The sequence below is a fragment of the Lepidochelys kempii genome, chromosome 14 (genome assembly GCF_965140285.1).
Source record: "Lepidochelys kempii isolate rLepKem1 chromosome 14, rLepKem1.hap1, whole genome shotgun sequence".
Classification (NCBI taxonomy): domain Eukaryota; kingdom Metazoa; phylum Chordata; order Testudines; family Cheloniidae; genus Lepidochelys; species Lepidochelys kempii.
Window position 1 is genome coordinate 39,069,007 of NC_136393.1, and position 18,942 is coordinate 39,087,948.

Here is an 18,942-nt window from a genome sequence, read left to right on the forward strand (position 1 = left end):
TGTGTGTGTGTGTGTGTGTGTGTGTGTGTGTGTGTGTGTGTGTGTGTGTGTGTGTGAGAGAGAGAGAGAGAGAGAGAGAGAGATGCACTTTGCCCCTTTAAGTACTCTGACCCCACTCTAAGTACATTGCCTTTTTAAGAAGATCGGCAGGTTGAGATGGGAGCTGCAGCCAGGAAGCTCTCTCCATCCTGAGCCCTGTCGTGTCTCCCCCACCACCACACACCCATTCTATGGAGATGGGGTAAGTGGGGTGCAGGGGGGAGAGGGACACCCGGACATTAGTCCCCCTCCCCTCCCTCAGCACAGCAAGCAGGAGGCTCTGGGGAGCAGCTCCAAGGCAGAGGGCAGGAGCAGCATATGGCAGTGGCAGGAGGGACAGCTGAACTGCTGGCAATTGATAGCCTGCTGGGCGGCTGCCACACTGGGAACTTAGGGGAACAGGGAGCTGATAGGGGGGCTGCCGGTCCACCCTGGTTCCAAGCCCCCACCAGCTAGCTGCAACGGGCTGCTCTTCCTGCAAGCAGTGGACAAAGCAGGCAGCTGCCAAAGGAGGTTATAAGGGAGCATTGCACAACTTTAAACGAGCATGTTCTCTAATTGATCAGCAAGGTAACAACATAACATTAACAATCTGCTTTACAAGGCTGCTTGCTGGGTCTGGCAGGAAATGAAACTTACCCTGTTACACTGTCTGCAAAAAGCCATGGCTGCAGCCGTGAATCCTTTGAAGAGCCTCGGAGAGGAAGCTACTTGCTCCATCTGTCTGAGGTTTTTTTTTTAAGGATCCCGTGTTTTTAGATTGCGGGCACAGTTTCTGCCAAGCCTGCATCACTGAGTTCTGGGAGTGACCGAATACAGACATCTCCTGCCCTCAGTGCAGCGAGACCTTTCCCCAGAGGACCCTAAGGCGGGACAGACAACTGGGGAACTTTGTAGAAATAGCCAAGCAGCTGAATGTCCCAGCAGCAGCAGCAGGAGGAGATTTGTGCAATGTGCACCAGGAGCCTTTCAAACTCTTCTGTAAACAGGACCAAATGCTCATCTGTGTGATCTGCAGAGAGTCCCAGGCTCACCGCGCTCACAGGGTGGTCCCTATAGAGGAGGCTGCCCGGGAGCATAAGGTAGGCCACAGCTGGGCACGACTTTAAGTGAGGAGTTAGTGTGTATGTAAACCCCAGAATGAAGGTGGTGTTATTTCTTTATTAGTCTCATTCCATTACAGATTAGAACAGTTTAATCTGATCAGGGCTTAAATTCTTATAGAGTATTTCCCAGAGCCCCCCATGCCCTCCTCCAATATGCTATAAAAACTCCAGAGGGGTTGAAAATATTTACCAGCTGAATTTAAGCCCTGAATCTGAAAATCGATCCCCTGTTCGCCTGTCTCCCATTCTCATCCTCAGGGTTGGCTGCGGTGGCCCATGACTCCAACTCCTCCGGTACCCATGGGGCTTGGGGGTGGCACGGCATCACCGCAGAGGACAGCGTGCAGCTCCTTGTCAAAGCAGCATGTCTGTGGAGTTTCTGTTCCCCCAAAATATCCCCCCCAAGCCTTACACCCTTTTCCTGGGGAGGCTTGAGAATAAACAAGATGAGCACTGACCAACCTTGGGTTTTTAGGACCCTAAAAACCCCAATCAGATTTTTTTTAAAAACAACAGAACTTTATTAGAAGAACAAAACAAAGAACTAGTCTTGTAAGATTAGGATGGAAGATAATCTCACAGGCAATTAACTTCAAAACATAAAGAATCCCCCTCTAGGCAAAACCTTAAAGTTACAAAAAAAAACCCCAAAAGAGGAATGCACATTCCCTCCAGCACAGAGAATTTCACAAGCCAAAAAAAAAGAAAATCGAACGCATTTTCTAGCTAAATTACTTACAAACTCTATAGGAGTTGGATTGCTTGCTTCCTTGATCTGTCTCCAGCAGAGGCATCACACAGACAAAAAAGCCTTCTCTCCCCTCAGATTTGAAAGTATCTTCTCCCCTTATTGGTTTTTTTGGTCAGGTGCCAGCCAGGTTACTTAAGCTTTTTACCCCCTTACAGGTAAGGAGGAATTCTAGGCTACCCTTAGCTGTATGGTTATGACAGTCCTTCTCCTCATCTCCATGGCAGGGGGATCCTGGCTGGGAGGGGAAGGGAGAGGGGGGAACTTCAGCCAGGCAGAGGGAGCAGTTGGAGGAGTTTCTCTCTCTCCCTTCCCCCACCTGTGGCCCATCAGCTCAGCAGCCAGGGCTGTAGCAGGGAGGAAGGGCTGATCGGGGCTTCTGCTCCTTTGTCTGTGGTTTGCTTAGGCCAGGCAGAGCCAGAGGGTCACTGACCAGCTGATGCTCGGCTGCTGCTGGATCCTCACCCGAGTGATGGGCAGCTGGATCCTTGGGAGCCAAATGCCCCTGATGTGTGTGGAAATGAGGAAATGGAGGCGTCTCTGATGCCCACTGTGGGTTACTTTCATTTGGAGCATTTTCCACACGGAGAACATCTCAGAGGTTACTTCCCTGTGCAGATTTGCAGATGCCTGATGCTCCGGGAGCAGCACGCTGAACTTGATCAATTAGGACAAACTGCAAAGCATGGGGCAGACAATCCCCCAAACTGGTGGATATTCCAATACTTAGATTCACCAAACCAGCAACAAAACACCTTCTATGCCTATCTTACTGGTTACCCAGAAGCCAAAACACAGTTCCCTGAAAGCACAGGTAGCCAATTCTTTTTTTCAAGGTCAAAATTTCCTTGTCAAGCTATAGACAAAGTCCACACTCCAGAGAAAATAATAATAAAGAAACCACAACAGTAATGATAATAGATAAATAAAAACATTTCAGGGTTCCATTCGAAAGCACCTGGTTGTCTAGATTTGGCCCATGTCTGCCTATTGACTACCCCTGCATTAAAGACACCCAGCCTTGGGCTCCTGCCCAGACAGCCCAGTTAAATATAATGCGGATTACTGAAAATCTTGTTCATCATCTAAAAAGTTCAGCCAACCCCAAAGGATCGGATACATTACCCAAGAAGTTAAGGAATACTTCAGTTCTTACCCAAATACATGCTTACAGCCAATTCTTATTAACTAAAGTAACTCTTATTAAAAGAAGAAAAGAGAGAGTCTTGATCATTATACACACAGACATGAATAGAGTCCTTAGGGCAGTTTCACTGCAGGGATGATGCTTTAGAATTGAAGGGTCCTTTTTCGAATCATTTCATCAGGTTCTTGTCCAGATGTGAGCAAACTATGGCCTGCGGGACCATCCTGCCAGGCCCCCAAGCTCCTGGCCGGGGAAGTAGCCTCCGGCCCCTCCCCTGCTGCCCCCCTCCCCCACAGCTGCAGCGCGCCCCGCGGGCAGCGAGCTCCTGCCACTTTGAGCGCCATGGTAAGGGAGTGACGGTGGCGGCAACAGACGTGGTGGGGGGAGGCGGTCAGGGGACAGGGAACGGTTGGATGGGGCAGAGGTTCTGGGGTGGGGTGGTCAGGGGTCGAGGAACAGGGGGGGGTTGGATAGGCATGGGAGTCCCAGGGGGCCTGTCAGGGGGTGGGGGTGTGGATAGGATTCGGGGCAGTCCAGGGACAGTGAGCAGGGGGGGGGGGGGGAGGTTGGATGGGGGGGGTCCTGGGAGGCCTGTCAGGGGGTGCAGTTGTGGTTAGGGCTCGGGGGGGAGTCAGGGGACAGGGGGGTTGCATAGGGGGTGGGGTCCGGGGGAGGGTGGTTTGGGGCAGGGGTCCTGGGACGAGGTGGTCAGGGGACAAGGAGCAGGGTGGGGTGGATAGGTCGGGGGTTCTGAGGCTGCCAGTCAGGGGGCGGAAGCGGGAAGGGGCAGATAGGGGGCAGGGGCCAGGCTGTTTGGGGGGCACAGCCTTCCCTACCCAGCCCTCGATACAGTTTGACACCCCAATGTGGCCCTCAGACCAAAAAGTTTGCCCACCCCTGTTCTAGTCTAATGTCAAAATCAGGGCAGTTCACTATCAGGGCAGTCCAGATGGGACTGGAGATCTCAGTCTTACCACTCAAACTCAAACTAAGAAGATCTGAGAGAAAAGGATCAGGTCCCAAGAGTTTTTATATAGATTTTTGCAGCCTCTCGCTGGCACGCAGTCCTGGGGTGAAAAATAGGCTTTTGAAATAACCTTGTATTTCCTAAATATCACTGACAATTAACTACAGGGATTAACAGAAGGTGATTATCCATTAAGCAGTTCATGGACTGTTTACCACAAACTTTAAAGAGACATGCAGACAGGGACATTATTACACCTAAATTTTATCTAAATGTTAATATTTCCTTTTGATCTCCAAGTTAACAGAATATAGCCCTAGAGAGGAACTGTCTGATTACATTGTTAACCTCTAACAAGACATAGGTAAACAGAGACTACTACGGTTACCATCTTCCAATTCTTTAGGAATACAAGTTTACATTTCAAAGCTCAAGCCTATAGAACATGCAATGGCCCTAAATACCATTTACACACTTAGAAGCATGTCTCTAAAGGTTGAATCTAGATCAATTAGCCTGCAAGATGCTTCACCCTTTCTGGCCATGGGTCACGGAAGTTTAAATGCTGTGTGGATTCTCCAATGTTTATTGAGGTTTGATTTCTGTGTGAAACTTTTCCCACAGTCCAAGCACTTATAGGGTCTCTCTCCTGTGTGAATTCTCCAATGATTAATGAGGGCTGATCTCAATATGAAACTTTTGCCACAGTCCAAGCACTTATAGGGTCTCTCTCCTGTGTGGATTCTCTGATGTCTTATAAGGTCTGATCTCAATGTGAAACTTTTGCCACAGTCCAAGCACTTATGGGGTCTCTCTCCCGTGTGGATTCTCCGATGTTTAAAGAGGCCTGACCTCCATATGAAACTTTGGCCACAGTCTAAGCACTTATAGGGTCTCTCCCCCGTGTGGATTCTCTGATGTCTTATAAGGTCTGATCTCAATGTGAAACTTTTGCCACAGTCCAAGCACTTATGGGGTCTCTCTCCCGTGTGGTTTCTCTGATGTTTAAGGAGGCCTGACCTCCATATGAAACTTTTCCCACAGTCTAAGCACTTATGGGGTCTCCCTCCTGTGTGGATTCTCCGATGTTTAAAAAGGCCTGATTTATCCTTGAAACTTTTCCCACAGTCCGAGCACTTATGGGGTCTCTCTCCTGTGTGGATTTTCTGATGTATAACAAGGCCTGATTTGTGTGTGAAACTTTTCCCACAGTCTAAGCACTTATGGGGTCTCTCACCTGTGTGGATTCTCTGATGTCTTATAAGGGCTGACTTCCAAAGGAAACCATTTCCGCAGCAGAGGCATTTATAAGGTCTCTCTCCTGTGTGGATTGCCTGATGTGAAACAAGGGCAGCTCTCTGTATGAAACTTTTCCCACAGTCCAAGCACTTATGGGGTTTCTCTCCTGTGTGGGTTCTCAGATGTGAAACAAGGGCAGATCTCCATGTGAAACTTTTCCCACAGACTACGCATTTATAGGGAACCTCTCCTGTGTGGGTTGCCTGATGTGAAACAAGGGCAGATCTCTGTATGAAACTTTTCCCACAGTCCAAGCACTTATGGGGTCTCTCTCCTGTGTGGACTGCCTGATGTGAAACAAGGGAAGATCTCTGAATGAAACTTTTCCCACAGTACAAGCACTTATGGGGTCTCTCTCCTGTGTGGATTCTCCCATGTTTAACAAGGCCTGATTTCTCTGTGAAACTTTTTCCACAGTCCAAGCACTTATGGGGTCTCTCTCCTGTGTGGATTCTCTGATGTGTAACAAGGCCTGATTTCTGTGTGAAACTTTTCCCACAGTCCAAGCACTTATGGGGGCTCTCTCCTGTGTGGGTTCTCTGATGTGTAACAAGGCCTGTTTTCTGTGTGAAACTTTTCCCACAGTCTAAGCACTTATGGGGTCTCTCTCCTGTGTGGATTCTCTGATGTGTAAGAAGGCCTGATTTCTGTGTGAAACTTTTCCCACAGTCTAAGCACTTATGGGGTCTCTCTCCTGTGTGGATTCTCCGATGTGTAAGAAGGCCTGATTTCTGTGTGAAACTTTTCCCACAGTCTAAGCACTTATGGGGTCTCTCTCCTGTGTGGATTCTCTGATGTGTAACAAGGCCTGATTTCTGTGTGAAACTTTTCCCACAGTCTAAGCACTTATGGGGTCTCTCTCCTGTGTGGGTTCTCTGATGTTTAATTAGTGCTGACTTCGAGTAGAAAGATATCCAGCACTGGAGGCACTGAGAGGGTTTCTCGCCTGTGTGGCTTCTCCCATGATTATTCAGGTCTGAGCGATTAATGAAGCTTTCGCCACGGTCCAAGCATTGAAGGGGTTTTTCTCCAGTGTGGATTGTCTGATGTGTCACAAGGTGTGAGCTCAGAATGAATCCTTTCCCATATTCGAGGCACTGGTATGGTTTCTCTTCATTGGGATTTCTCTGCTGGGCTGTGGGATCCTTGTGTCCTCCACCACATATAACAGATCCATCAACTTCCCCAGGAACGTCCTCATGATGATTCCCATCTTCACTCTCACTCACTCTCTTAGCACCTGCTGGGAGAGAGACAATCCAGACAGGAGTCATCGTGCTGGGGAGAAAGAGGAATAGCACACAGGGAAAACCCAACACATTAAAGTTGTGAAGAATCAGCAATTGCATTTTGACTCTACATTCCACCCAAACACTCACAGGGAAGGAAAGTTGGGAAGGAAGCTCCAGCAGCTCACAGGGTGGGTGGAATGGCGTGAGCGATATCTGCTGACTACGGTCCTGCCCTGGCTGAGATGAGGAAGAACAGAGGGCGCTTACTCACACCACTCACATTTGGGATTCTCAACTTTTTCCTTCACTCACCACATGGTTTCTGTGTCAGTCCTCACCTGTGCGGGTGCCTCTCGGGATCTCTCTTTCCTCACAGGCCTGGAGATCCGGGACCCACAACTCTTCCCCTCGTTCCAGCTGGGCGATCAGCTCAGGTTTGGGAATGGGAAACCCTGTGCAGGGGATGAAATCAGACCAGATCAGGGTGCATGGAGAATTGAGAGAGTCTGTCACAAAGGGCATTCCATGTCCCGGTGCTGTGCTGGGGGAACGTGGAATCCAAGGGGACAGGAACATGGTCACTGAGCCCCCTTGGGAGAGGCAGACATCTGGGGAGGTGAGGGGAATTGTCACACCCTCACTAGGAGTTTGCAGGATCTGTGCATTCTGCGGGCCTTGCTGACAAACACACAGCTCTAGAGTTAAACCCCTGCCTCCTTCTAAACCTGCAGAGCCCAGAGCCCTCCCCATGGCGAGAGCTAGACCCAAGGAGGGAGATGAACAGAGATGCTGTGTGTGAATGAGAAATAATAGACAGGACACTTCATGAGTTCTGCCCCACTGAAAGCTGGAGGTGGGTGGGAATGGTTTCGCATGTCCATTAGGTTTTGACACTGTGGTCCCATTGGAGAGGGTACAGAGATGCAAGTCTCTCTTGCCGCAACTGTGGACTATGGGACAAATTCTCCTCCAATCTAACTGACCAGGGAAGAACGTAACCAGAGTCAGAAATGCAGGCCCTACACTTTCTAATAACCGAGGGAACGGGAATCGCTTACCCAGTGAGGTCACCGTCTCGTAGTTATCCTGCATGACGTCCCTGTAGAGGGCTCTCTGACTGGGATCCAGGAGAGCCCCCTGCCCCTGGGTGAAATACACAGCCACCTCCTCGAAGGTCACCGGCATCTGGAACAACAAGAGTCCCCCACTCAGCACCTGCTGCTCCAGCCACAATCCCACTAGTCACGGGAAAGGAAGAAAAAAAAGCTCTGGGAGGGCCAGAGAAGCAGAATCCCTCTCCCACCCTGCAGCAGCCATGTGGCTTCAGGGGGTGGGAGAAGGTGAGAGCTCCTTGTCCCCCCAGCACACAGAGCAGGGCAGGGTCTTCTCATTTCCCACACGCCTGCCAGCCACAGGCAGATACGGAAAGCAGAGCTCTGAGCCGGGGACAGGGACAGGAATCCCGACAGCTTCCCTTCGTATTTCACAGCAGCCTCTGGCCAGTGGGGTCAGGCTCCAGCACTGGGAGTCTGGAAAATGTTCCAAGCCCTGTTTCCTGTTTCATAAATGAGGAAAGTTCCCCTGCTGCCAATGGGCCTATTCAGAAAAGCAGCAGGTGTGAGGATGTAGAGATGCAGGCCTGGCTGTAAAGGCCGATACTCTAAGAATTTAGGTGTATTCTTATCACTTGGCTAGTTCTAGAGATGTAAAAGAAAGAATCAAAATCACTGTCTGCGGGTGTAAGGGCCTTCTTTTACTGTGACAGTCTGAGGCCCTGTGCTTAGACTAAGGCCTTTGGCTAAGCAGCAGAGGCAGCCATAAACCGGGAAGCCACCGGTCACCTCCTCACATTCCAACCTAGTCACATTGAAATAAGGTGCTATTGGGCTGTTAGGAATACAATCCTGTCCTGATAATGCCTATCGCCTCCAGAGAAAGGGAAGTGCCTAGAAAATGTAAAAGGAAACTTAGTTTGATAGCATCCTGTCTGGCAAGAACCCACTTATCAATAGCTGGGATGGGAAATCCTCACTTCTGTATTGTTTTGTCATTATAGTTCCCACTTTGCTATTGTTTATTTGGATGGTCTCTGTCTGGTTCTGTGATTGTTTCTGTCTGCTGTAAAATTAATTTTGCTGGGTGTAAACTAATTAAGGTCGTGGGATATAATTGGTTACATAATCATGTTACAATATGTTAGGATTGGTTAGTTAAATTTCAGGAAAATGATTGGTTAAGGTATAGCTAAGCAGAACTCAAGTTTTACTATCTAGTCTGCAGTCAATCAGGAAGTGAGTGGGGTGGGGGGAAATGGGAACAGGGAATGGGTTTGGGGAAACTGGAATCATGTTTAGCTAAGGGAAGGAATGGGAACAGGGACACAGGTAAGGCTCTGTGGTGTCAGAGCTGGGAAGGGGGACACTAAGGAAGGAAACTGGAATCATGCTTGCTGGAAGTTCACCCCAATAAACATCAAATTGTTTGCACCTTTGGACTTCGGGTATTGTTGGTCTCTGTTCATGCGAGAAGGACCAGGGAAGTAAGTGGGTGAAGGTATAAGCCCCCTAACAGCAGGTGTATCACACCCTGTTTCCTCCCTGCCTCTCCCTTTGACCCCCTCCCCCCTAGCAGCTCCCTTAAAATCTCCTACCTGAGCTGGCTCCATCACAGCCATTTCCCTTCCCTTTCTCCTGGAAGATGGGTTGATCTGGAGCGAAATCTGGACGTGATTCCTCAGCCTGTCAGGGTGAGAGGGGCGATGGGGAAGGTTTCAGAAGGGGCTTGAGTCCATTTCGCACCCCGATCCCCCCCCAGGCTCTTTCCCTTGAGTCTGATGCTCTGGACTTTGCCATGCTGGGAAGAAACCCAGTTAGGTTATTACCACCCAGGCCAGCCCCCTCCCAGGAGAACTGAACCCACCGGGACACTTTGAAACTCTCCCTGTAACAGTGTCTCTGAGCCAAATGCTGGAAAAAGAGCAGAATCAGAGAAGCCACTTTTGGGGATTCCCTCTGACACTGTCCCCAAAGGCAGCGCCTGTCCCCCCACTCCACAAGCAGTGCAGTGATTCCAGGCAGTCAGCAACTGGCTTTTCCTCTCTCAGCTCCTCTCCTTGTGCTCAGGAGAGTCAGTCTGCCCGGGATAATGCAGGGAATGGATCTGGGCAGATCTGGGAACTTCTCTTCCTGCTGCTCCTTCCAGTCTCTCCACTCTCCCTTTTTATCATCTTCCCTCTCCCTGGAGAACTGGTGACTGCTCCATTGACGTGGGCCTTTGCTCTCCTTCGGGAGATCAGCCACTGACACTGCTAACAGGGGTTTGAACCCTAGCAGTATCCATGAGGACAGCAGCTCTGGGACTCACAGACACACGGGGAGCCCCTCCCTCCTGTACTTCAAACTCGCCAGCAGGTCCCTGAAAGGGGCCCTTTGTGCAGAGTCACTTTTCTGCCATGTGGAGGAGCAGAAACTGCTCCCTGTAGGAATTTGCTACTTAGGGTGCACTGAGCATGCTGACTGAACTGAGCACGCTCAGTAACATCTGCTGAAGTCACTGCCCTTCACCCTGCCCTTATTACCCATAAGATTCTGCAGACTGTTTTTACAGGAGTTAAAAAGAAGGAAAGGGGGCAAATCGGAGGAGGGAGGTGTTGGCCAGATTCTGAGCAGGGGGCAAAAATTCATTGGTCAGGGGGGTCAAGCAGCTGGAAGCAGGGTTAGGATAGGGGCTGAAGGGCAAAATCAGGGATGTGGGGGAAGGGGCTGGGGTTAAGCCCAGGGGTAAGGCGCTGCCAGAAGGTAAAACCCTGGCAGAGGCAGGGGCAGATGGGGTATGAGTTACCCCGGTGGACTGAGACACCAGTGTTTCCAAAAATAGGGTGTATGGGGGGGGGGGAGAGGGTCTTTTTTATTTCTCCTCTCACAGACAGCTCCTGTCAGCGTGGGTTTCCCAGGGCTGGGTTCTTAAAGGCATCCCAATGACTAGCCACTGGAGCTCCTCTCTGTCTGATGTAACCTACTAAGGTGCTGCAGGAGACTTAATTCAGTGAAACAGGGACTTCCCTCCCCCTCCCCGCCCCATCCTTTCCCCGCCCCGCAGTGATCAACTAGTTACCCGCAGTGTTGCCAATTTAGTCATTGGTTGGAAATTGGAATAGAAATTGAAACATTAATACGCACTTTAAAATACACATACAGTGTATGATAAAATAATTGTACCTGAAAGTATAATAGGTTTGAAAAGTCTGAACAAAGACTGGCTTCCTCACACAGCCGTTGTTTTTTCTGACAACGTCGGCACATTGGTTTCGGCAATGTTGGCTAACCTTATAATTTAAAATGATGATTTGTAAACAAGGTGTGAATGAGTTCTCCCCTGACAGCAAGTGATGAGCCAGGGGTAGGGGGAAGGCTTCAGGACCAGACTGTATTTACATGAACTCACCTACTCTGCCGAGGTATCCAGCAGACAGAGCTGCGGTGCCCAAGTGATCAATTTTGGCTGGTGTCGGGAGTTTCTGTACTAAACATTTTTATCATATTATAATTAATTTTTGCATAAGAACGGCCAGACTGGGTCAGACCAAGGGTCCATCTAGCCCAGTACTTGGTCTTCCGACAGTGGCCAAGGCCAGAGGCTTCACAGGGAATGAACAGAACAGGCAATTATTGAGTGACCATCCCCTGCCGTCCACTCCCAGTTTCTGGAAAACAAAAGGCTCTCAGAGCATGGTTTTGCATCCCTGCCCATCCTGGCTAATAGCCATTGATGGACACATCATCCATGAACTGATCTCGGTCTCTTTTGAATCCAATTCTAGTTTTGGCCTTCACACCCCCCACCCCGGCAAACAGTTCCAGAGGTTGACTATGCGTTGTGTGAAGAAGTCCTTCCTCATGTTTGTTTTAAACCTGCTGCCTATTAATGTCATTGGGTGACCCCTTGTTCTTGGTTACGTGAGGGAGCTTATTCACTTTCTCCACACCAGTCAAGATTTTATAGACCTCTATCATATCCCCTCTTAGTCCTCTCTTTTTCAGGCTGAAAAGTCCCAGTCTTTTTAATCTCTCCTCCTATGGAAGCTGTTCCACACCCTTCATCATTTTAGTTACCCTCTCTGTACCTTTTCCAAGGCCAGTGTATCTTTTTTGCGATGGGGCGACCAGCACTGCACACAGTATTCAAGATGTGAGCGTTCCATGGATTTATAGAGTAAAAGTGGAGGAGCTTGGTTTGCCAGACTGACCAGCAAAGCCAATGCTGACAAACTATGTGAAAAGGCTGCAAAACACCAATCCTTTGGACTGCATCGACATGCAGAAAGCCTCAGAAGCCAGTCATTGCCAAAGCCAATTTGAGAAGAACTTAGTGAGGTGTTAAGAATGCTGGAGACACACCACAGTTTATGCGAACAAACATGGCTGTCACATCACACTTTCTCTTTAAGCAAGAGATACCACATGCTACAAACTGGGGGCCAATGTTAAGTGCACTGTCCAGCTGAAAAGTAAAGTACATTGACTTGATTCTTACATCTCTACAACAACAACTTTTGGATTCTATCAACCTCTATGTAGCTTTTTCAGATGCCTGTCTTACAAAACAACAACAGTTGAGTGGAGTGAGGCACTCCCAGCAATGGGGCTGCCATGTGATCAGGACAGAATAGAGAATTTGAACACAGAGTGGAATATCACATGATGAACAAATGAAGATTTGATTTCAACTTCATCATCATCATCACGAATGGTTTGACCCAATTTTTGTGCTGTGTTTCCTGGGATGAAAGGAGTAGGAATTCACCTCTTCCTACTCTCATTCACAACAGCTACAGCTGAGTGTTCTCGTTCCTCATTGAATAGAATTGTGTGTTCTGAAAGAAGTCGGCTTCTGCCTGAGCATGAGCATATCTTGAAGAAAGGAAGGATCTGACAGATGAGAAGCCTCCAAAAATGAATGCCCTGCATTCGAGAAGTTCATTAACAGAGTTTGCAAAATTACAACAAGAAAACAAGAAGGATGTAGATATAGTGCTTCATAGTAGGCTTGTGTCACAAAAGTAAAGGGAAGGGTAACCACCTTTCTGTATACAGTGCTATAAAATCCTTCCTGGCCAGAGGCAAAACTCTTTCACCTGTAAAGGGTTAAGAAGCTAAGATAACCTTGCTGGCACCTGACCAAAATGACCAATGAGGAGACAAGATACTTTCAAAGCTGGAGGGGGAGAGAAACAAAGGCTCTCTCTGTCTGTGTGATGCTTTTGCCAGGAACAGATCAGGAAGGCAGTCTCTGAACTTCTGTTAGTCAGTAAGTAATCTAGCTAGAAATGCGTTAGATTTCCTTTTGTTTAATGGCTGGTAAAATAAGCTGTGCTGGATGGAATGGATATTCCTGTTTTTGTGTCTTTTTGTAACTTAAGGTTTTGTCTAGAGGGATTCTCTATGTTAGAATCTGATTACCCGGTAAGGTATTTACCATCCTGATATTACAGAGGTGATTCTTTTACCTTTTCTTTATATTAAAATTCTTCTTTTAAGAACCTGATTGATTTTTCATTGTTCTTAAAATCCAAGGGTTTGAGTCTGTGTTCACCTGTACAATTGGTGAGGATTTTTATCAAGCCTTCCCCAGGAAAGGGGGTGTAGGGCTTGGGGGGGATATAGTAGGGGAAGACATCTCCAAGTGGGCTCTTTCCCTGTTTCAGAGTAGCAGCCGTCTTAGCCTGTATTCGCAAAAAGAAAAGGAGTACTAGTGGCACCTTAGAGACTAACCAATTTATTTGAGCATAAGCTTTTGTGAGCTACAGCTCACTTCATCGGATGCATTCAGTGGAAAATACAGTGAGGAGATTTATATACACACAGAACATGAAAAAATGGGTGTTATCATACACATTGTAAGGAGAGTGATCACTTAAGATGAGCTATTACCAGCAGGAGAGCGGGGGGTTGGGAGGTGAAGAAAACCTTTTGTAGTGATAATCAAGGTGGGCCATTTCCAGCAGTTAACAGGAACGTCTGAGGAGCGGGGGGGGGGGGGGGGGTAAACATGGGGAAATAGTTTTACTTTGTGTAAAGACACATCCATTCCTAGTCTCTACTCAAGCCTAAATTAATTGTATCCAGGTTGCAAATTAATTCCAATTCAGCAGTCTCTCGTTGGAGTCTGTTTTTGAAGTCTTTTTGTTTTAATATTGCGACCTTTAGGTCTCAGATCGAGTGACCAGAGAGATTGAAGTATTCTCCGACTGGTTTATGAATGTTATAATTCTTGACATCTGATTTGTGTCCATTTATTCTTTTACGTAGAGACCAATGTACAAGGCAGAGGGGCATTGCTGGCACATATCACATTGGTAGATGTGCAGGTGAACGAGTCTCTGATAGTGTGGCTGATGTGATTAGGCCCTGTGATAGTGTCCCCTGAATAGATATGTGGACACAGCTGGGAACGGGCTTTGTTGCAAGGATAGGTTCTTGGGTTAGTGGTTCTGTTGTGTGGTTGCTGGTGAGTATTTGCTTCAGGTTGGGGGGCTGTCTGTAGGCAAGGACTGGCCTGTCTCCCAAGATTTGTGAGAGTGATGGGGCGTCCTTCAGGATAGGTTGTAGATCCTTGATGATGCATTGGAGAGGTTTTAGTTGGGGGCTGAAGATGATGGCTAGTGGTGTTCTGTTATTATCTTTGTTGGGCCTGTCCTGTAGTAGGTGACTTCTGGGTACTCTTCTGGCTCTGTCAATTTGTTTCTTCACTTCAGCAGGTATTGTAGTTGTAAGAATGCTTGATAGAGATCTTGTAGGTGTTTGTCTCTGTCTGAGGGGTTTGAGCAAATGTGGTTGTATTGTAGAGCTTGGTTGTAGACAATGGATCATGTTGTGTGGTCTGGGTGAAAGCTGGAGGCATGTAGGTAGGAATAGCAATCAGTAGGTTTCCGGTATAGGGTGGTGTTTATGTGACCATCGCTTATTAGCACCATAGTGTCCAGGAAGTGGATCTCTTGTGTGGACTGGTCCAGGCTGCGGTTGATGGTGGGATGGAAATTGTTGAAATCCTGGTGGAATTCCTCAAGGGCTTCTTTTCCATGGGTCCAGATGATGAAGATGTCATCAATGTAGCGCAAGTACAGTACGGGCATTAGGGGACGAGAGCTGAGGAAGCGTCGTTCTAAGTCAGCAACAAAAATGTTGGCATACTGTGGGGCCATGCGGGTACCCATAGCAGTGCCGCTGATTTGAAGGTATACATTGTCCCCAAATGTGAAATAGTGATGGGTGAGGACAAAGTCACAAAGTTCAGCCACCAGGTTTGCCGTGATAGTATCGGGGATACTGTTCCTGATGGTTTGTAGTCCATCTTTGTGTGGAATGTTGGTGTAGAGGGCTTCTACATCCATCGTGGCCAGGATGGTGTTTTCAGGAAGATCACCGATGGATTGTAGTTTCCTCAGGAAGTCAGTGGTGTCTCGAAGATAGCTGGGAGTGCTGGTAGCGTAGGGCCTGAGGAGGGAGTCTACATAGCCAGACAATCCTGCTGTCAGGGTGCCAAAGCCTGAGATGATGGGGCGTCCAGGATGGGTAGCAGATAGAATGCCCCAGGTCGGGGTTCTAGGGGTGTGTGTGTGCGGATTTGTTCTTGTGCTTTTTCAGGGAGTTTCTTGAGCAGATGGTGTAGTTTCTTTTGGTAATCCTCAGTGGGGTCAGAGGGTAATGGCCTGTAGAATGTGGTGTCAGAGATTTGTCTAGCAGCCTCTCGTTCATATGCTGACCTATTCATGATGACGACAGCACCTCCTTTGTCAGCCTTTTTGATTATGATGGCAGAGTTGTTTCTGAGGCTGTGGATGGCGTTGTGTTCTGCACGGCTGAGGTTATGGGGCAAGCAATGCTGCTTTTGCTCAAATAAATTGGTTAGTCTCTAAGGTGCCACAAGTCCTCCTTTTCTTTTTGCGAATACAGCCTATCACGGCTGCTACTCTGAAACCTGTCATTATGCAAGGCACTGCATTTAGCCGTATGGGGTGGAAATCTATCAACTTCATGAAAAAACTCGTACAGATACAGACAGACATCATCTTCCTTTCCAAATGCAAACAGATGGACATCGTACCAAAAGGACTGAAGGTAAAAAGTCCATTACAATCTACATACCACACAGACTATGCTGACAGCCTGTGCCACACGCTCTCAAAGAAACCGTGGAACCACCTGACCAACATCCTCTACAGCAAACAGGGAAAGATTAAGAATGAGCTCTCAAAACTGGATACTCTCATAAAAAAACAACCTTCCACACAAACTTTCTCCTGGCTGGACTTTACAAAAACTAGACAAGCCATTTACAACACACACTTTGCTTCTCTACAAAAGAAAAAGGACACTAAACTATCTAAACTACTACATGCCACAAGAGGCCACAGCAATGGTTCCCTTAACCCACCCAGCAATATTGTTATCCTATCCAACTATACTCTTAGCCCAGCAGAAGAATCTGTCCTATCTCGGGGCCTCTCCTTCTGCCCCTCCACCCCCAAGAACATGATACAGTTCTGTGGTGACCTAGAATCCTATTTTCGACGTCTCCGACTCAAGGAATATTTCCAACACACCTCTGAACAATATACTAATCCACAGAGACCTTCCTACAAAAAGAAGGATTCTAGATGGACTCCTCCTGAAGGTCGAAACAGACTGGACTTCTACATAGAGTGCTTCCGCCGACGTGCACGGGCTGAAATTGTAGAAAAGCAGCATCACTTGGCCCATAACCCCTCCCCCCCCCCCTCCGCGCTCCTCGGACGTTCCTGTTAACTGCTGGGAATGGCCCACCTTGATTATCACTACAAAAGGTTTTCTTCACCCCCCACTCCCCTGCTGGTAATAGCTCATCTTAAGTGATCACTCTCCTTACAGTGTGTATGATAACACCCATTTTTTCATGTTCTGTGTGTATATAAATCTCCCCACAGTATTTTCCACTGAATGCATCCGATGAAGTGAGCTGTAGCTCACAAAAACTTATGCTCAAATAAATTGGTTAGTCTCGAAGGTGCCACTAGTACTCCTTTTCTTTCCCTGTTCTTTGTTTAACACACTTGGTGGTGGCAGCATATGGTTCAAGGACAAGGCAAAGTTTGTAGCTTGGGGAAGTTTTTAACCTAAGCTGGTAAGAATAAGCTTAGGGGGTCTTTCATGCAGGTCCCCACATCTGTACCCTAGAGTTCAGAGTGGGGAAGGAACCTTGACAGCTTGTATAGCAAACTTTAATTTGTGTGATGGTTTAAAAAACAAGCTAAATCTAATAAAATGGTTGTGAAACATTTTTCAGTTTTTACTATGGTGCCATACAGCCCACCTTCACCCTAACAATCTCACCCGTCATCGGTCTCCCCCTCCAGAGGAGGAGAAGGTGATACATCTTTGAGCAATGGTGGTAGGCGAGGCGAGGCCCTGGGGCCTCCAGGAGCACTGGGGAGTGAGGGTTGCCCTCACCAGTACAGAATAGGTGTAGCAGCATACACTCCACAGAGTGCATGGCTCCTCTGGGCTGCTCAGGACAGCTGGCAGTGCCTTCTGCCCCTCCCCGTTTGCCATCAGGGTATTTCAAGAGCAGCAACATTGCGGCTTCCACATGCACGGGAGTGTTTGGGGAGGGAAAGGACTTCTTGGCCCCCTTCTCACCTCCACCACCACTAATGGCTCTGTGTGACGGCAGCCATATTTTGACCCTGTAACAAATAGATAGGAATTGTTTCTGCCAGGAAAAACGTCAGGGGAGCATAGATTGTCCTCAGTAAGGGAAACAGGAAATCCAACATAGTTCTCTCTCCTTTCTACCCAGCCCCCAGAGACTAAAATACACCTGCATGAAGACAAACCCCTCTGGCTCATCTTTATCCTACAGATTTCAAAATCTCTGTCTGAATAAGCCCTTTCATCGCCAGTGAGACATTACCCCAGGAGCTGGCGGGAATCTACCCTCCCTTGGATTGGAACCTTTCTCAGTCAAGGCACCAGGACAAGGGCATTGCTGCCTGGGCCTGCCCGCTGAGCTGATGAATGGTCACGGTCAGAGATCGCACCAGCCCAGAGTTTAAATTATCCTCCATGTGTCCCGCGTCCCACTACGATGAATCCAACCCACAGTTGCACGGAAATATCAATATCAGGATGCTACATTGTTAGCACAGTAAGTGACGCTGCAAAATGAGTGGTGTTTCAATGACCTCCCTATTTTTTACAATCCTCTATTAAGAGGTAATTGATACATCTGTACACCAGGCAGGGTCGTTTGGAAGCCGATGACTTTATGCTTCCATCCCTTGCCACTGTCAAGTTTTAGCAAATTTCGACAAGTCAGCCCATAAGAACGATGTTCTTAGGTATGAGTAACTGCTACTGTTAACAATTTGCTACCTCTGTCCCCGAAGACAGGAAAGGTTAGTAGCAAATTTCTACAGATAGCAGTTTCTCACACCCTACAGTGTGAAATTAGCTAAGTCAGCTAGCAGTTTTTAGCAAAGTAGGACTTGTCTGCTACATGTAGCAAATTCCTACAGGGAGCAGTTTCTCATACTATACCTACCCCAGCACTTTGCCCCAGGTCTCTCCCCTCACCTGCAGGCTCCGGCTCAGGGGCTGGTCCCAGGCCCCGGAGAAAGTCCCCACCCGAGATGGGCACTGAGGGGGCTTTAACAAAGGTCGCTCCTCTGCTGGATAAGCAGCAGCTTCTCAGTTTGGGTTCCCAGGTCAAAATGCAGGAGGCAGCTTCTGATCCAGGCAGCTCAACTCCAGAGCTGTATCCTGAGCAGAGAGACACACACCAGCCTCCTCCTCCGGCTTAGCAATAGCCGGAGTCTTCTGGTGGCAACACCTGATGAACGAGTTGCCCTGGACTCGCCCTGCACCAGGGCCGGCTCTAGTTTTTTTGCCGCCCCAAGGGGGGGGGGGGGGGAGTGCCCTCCCTTCAGAAGTGCCCCCCCCCCAGCATGGCCCCTTGAGAAGTGCGGCCCCAACCCGCCTCCTGCCCCCTCACACATCCCTGCCCCCCCTTCAATTCCCCTTATCGACACCCCACAAAGCCCTGGCGGGGATGGTTTAGTTGGGGATCGGGCCTGCTTTGAGCAGGGGGTTGGACTAGATGCCCTCCGGAGCTCCCGACAACCCGGAGAGTCGAGGATTCTCCAGACCCCTCCCGGCTGCCCCCACGTGTTGCCCCAGCGCGGCCCGGCCGGGCTCCCCCCGCCCCGCGCACGCCGGGGGCTGCGGCAGCTTTCCCGGGCCCGGGGCAGGGAATCGCAGCCGGCTCCGCGGGGAGCAGCCCGGGGCCAAACCCGCCCCCTGCAGCCCGGGGGTGCCGGGGGGGGCGGGTCTCTCTTACCTTCCCTCCGAGCGGGGCCCCCGGGGCAGGGG

The 18,942-nt window shown here is 48.8% G+C and overlaps 1 protein-coding gene across 6 annotated transcripts; it reads right to left on the reverse strand.

The window, feature by feature from the left end:
* Positions 1–4,052: 4,052 nt before the first annotated feature.
* Positions 4,053–18,925, reverse strand: LOC140898390 (uncharacterized). Of its 6 annotated transcripts, none has more exons than XM_073312171.2 (5): positions 18,911–18,925; positions 9,189–9,276; positions 7,597–7,723; positions 6,877–6,990; positions 4,053–6,549 (listed from the first exon to the last, which is right to left on the reverse strand). In XM_073312171.2, the coding sequence occupies exons 2-5, from the start codon at positions 9,210–9,212 to the stop codon at positions 4,556–4,558; spliced, it is 2,259 nt and encodes a 752-aa protein (XP_073168272.1). In that variant the 5' UTR covers positions 9,213–9,276; positions 18,911–18,925; the 3' UTR covers positions 4,053–4,555. The 6 variants fall into 6 exon arrangements, with proteins under 6 accessions (XP_073168272.1, XP_073168268.1, XP_073168275.1 ...); XM_073312167.2 differs by lacking the exon at positions 18,911–18,925 and adding an exon at positions 18,148–18,394; XM_073312174.2 differs by lacking the exon at positions 18,911–18,925 and adding an exon at positions 10,756–12,541.
* Positions 18,926–18,942: the final 17 nt, after the last annotated feature.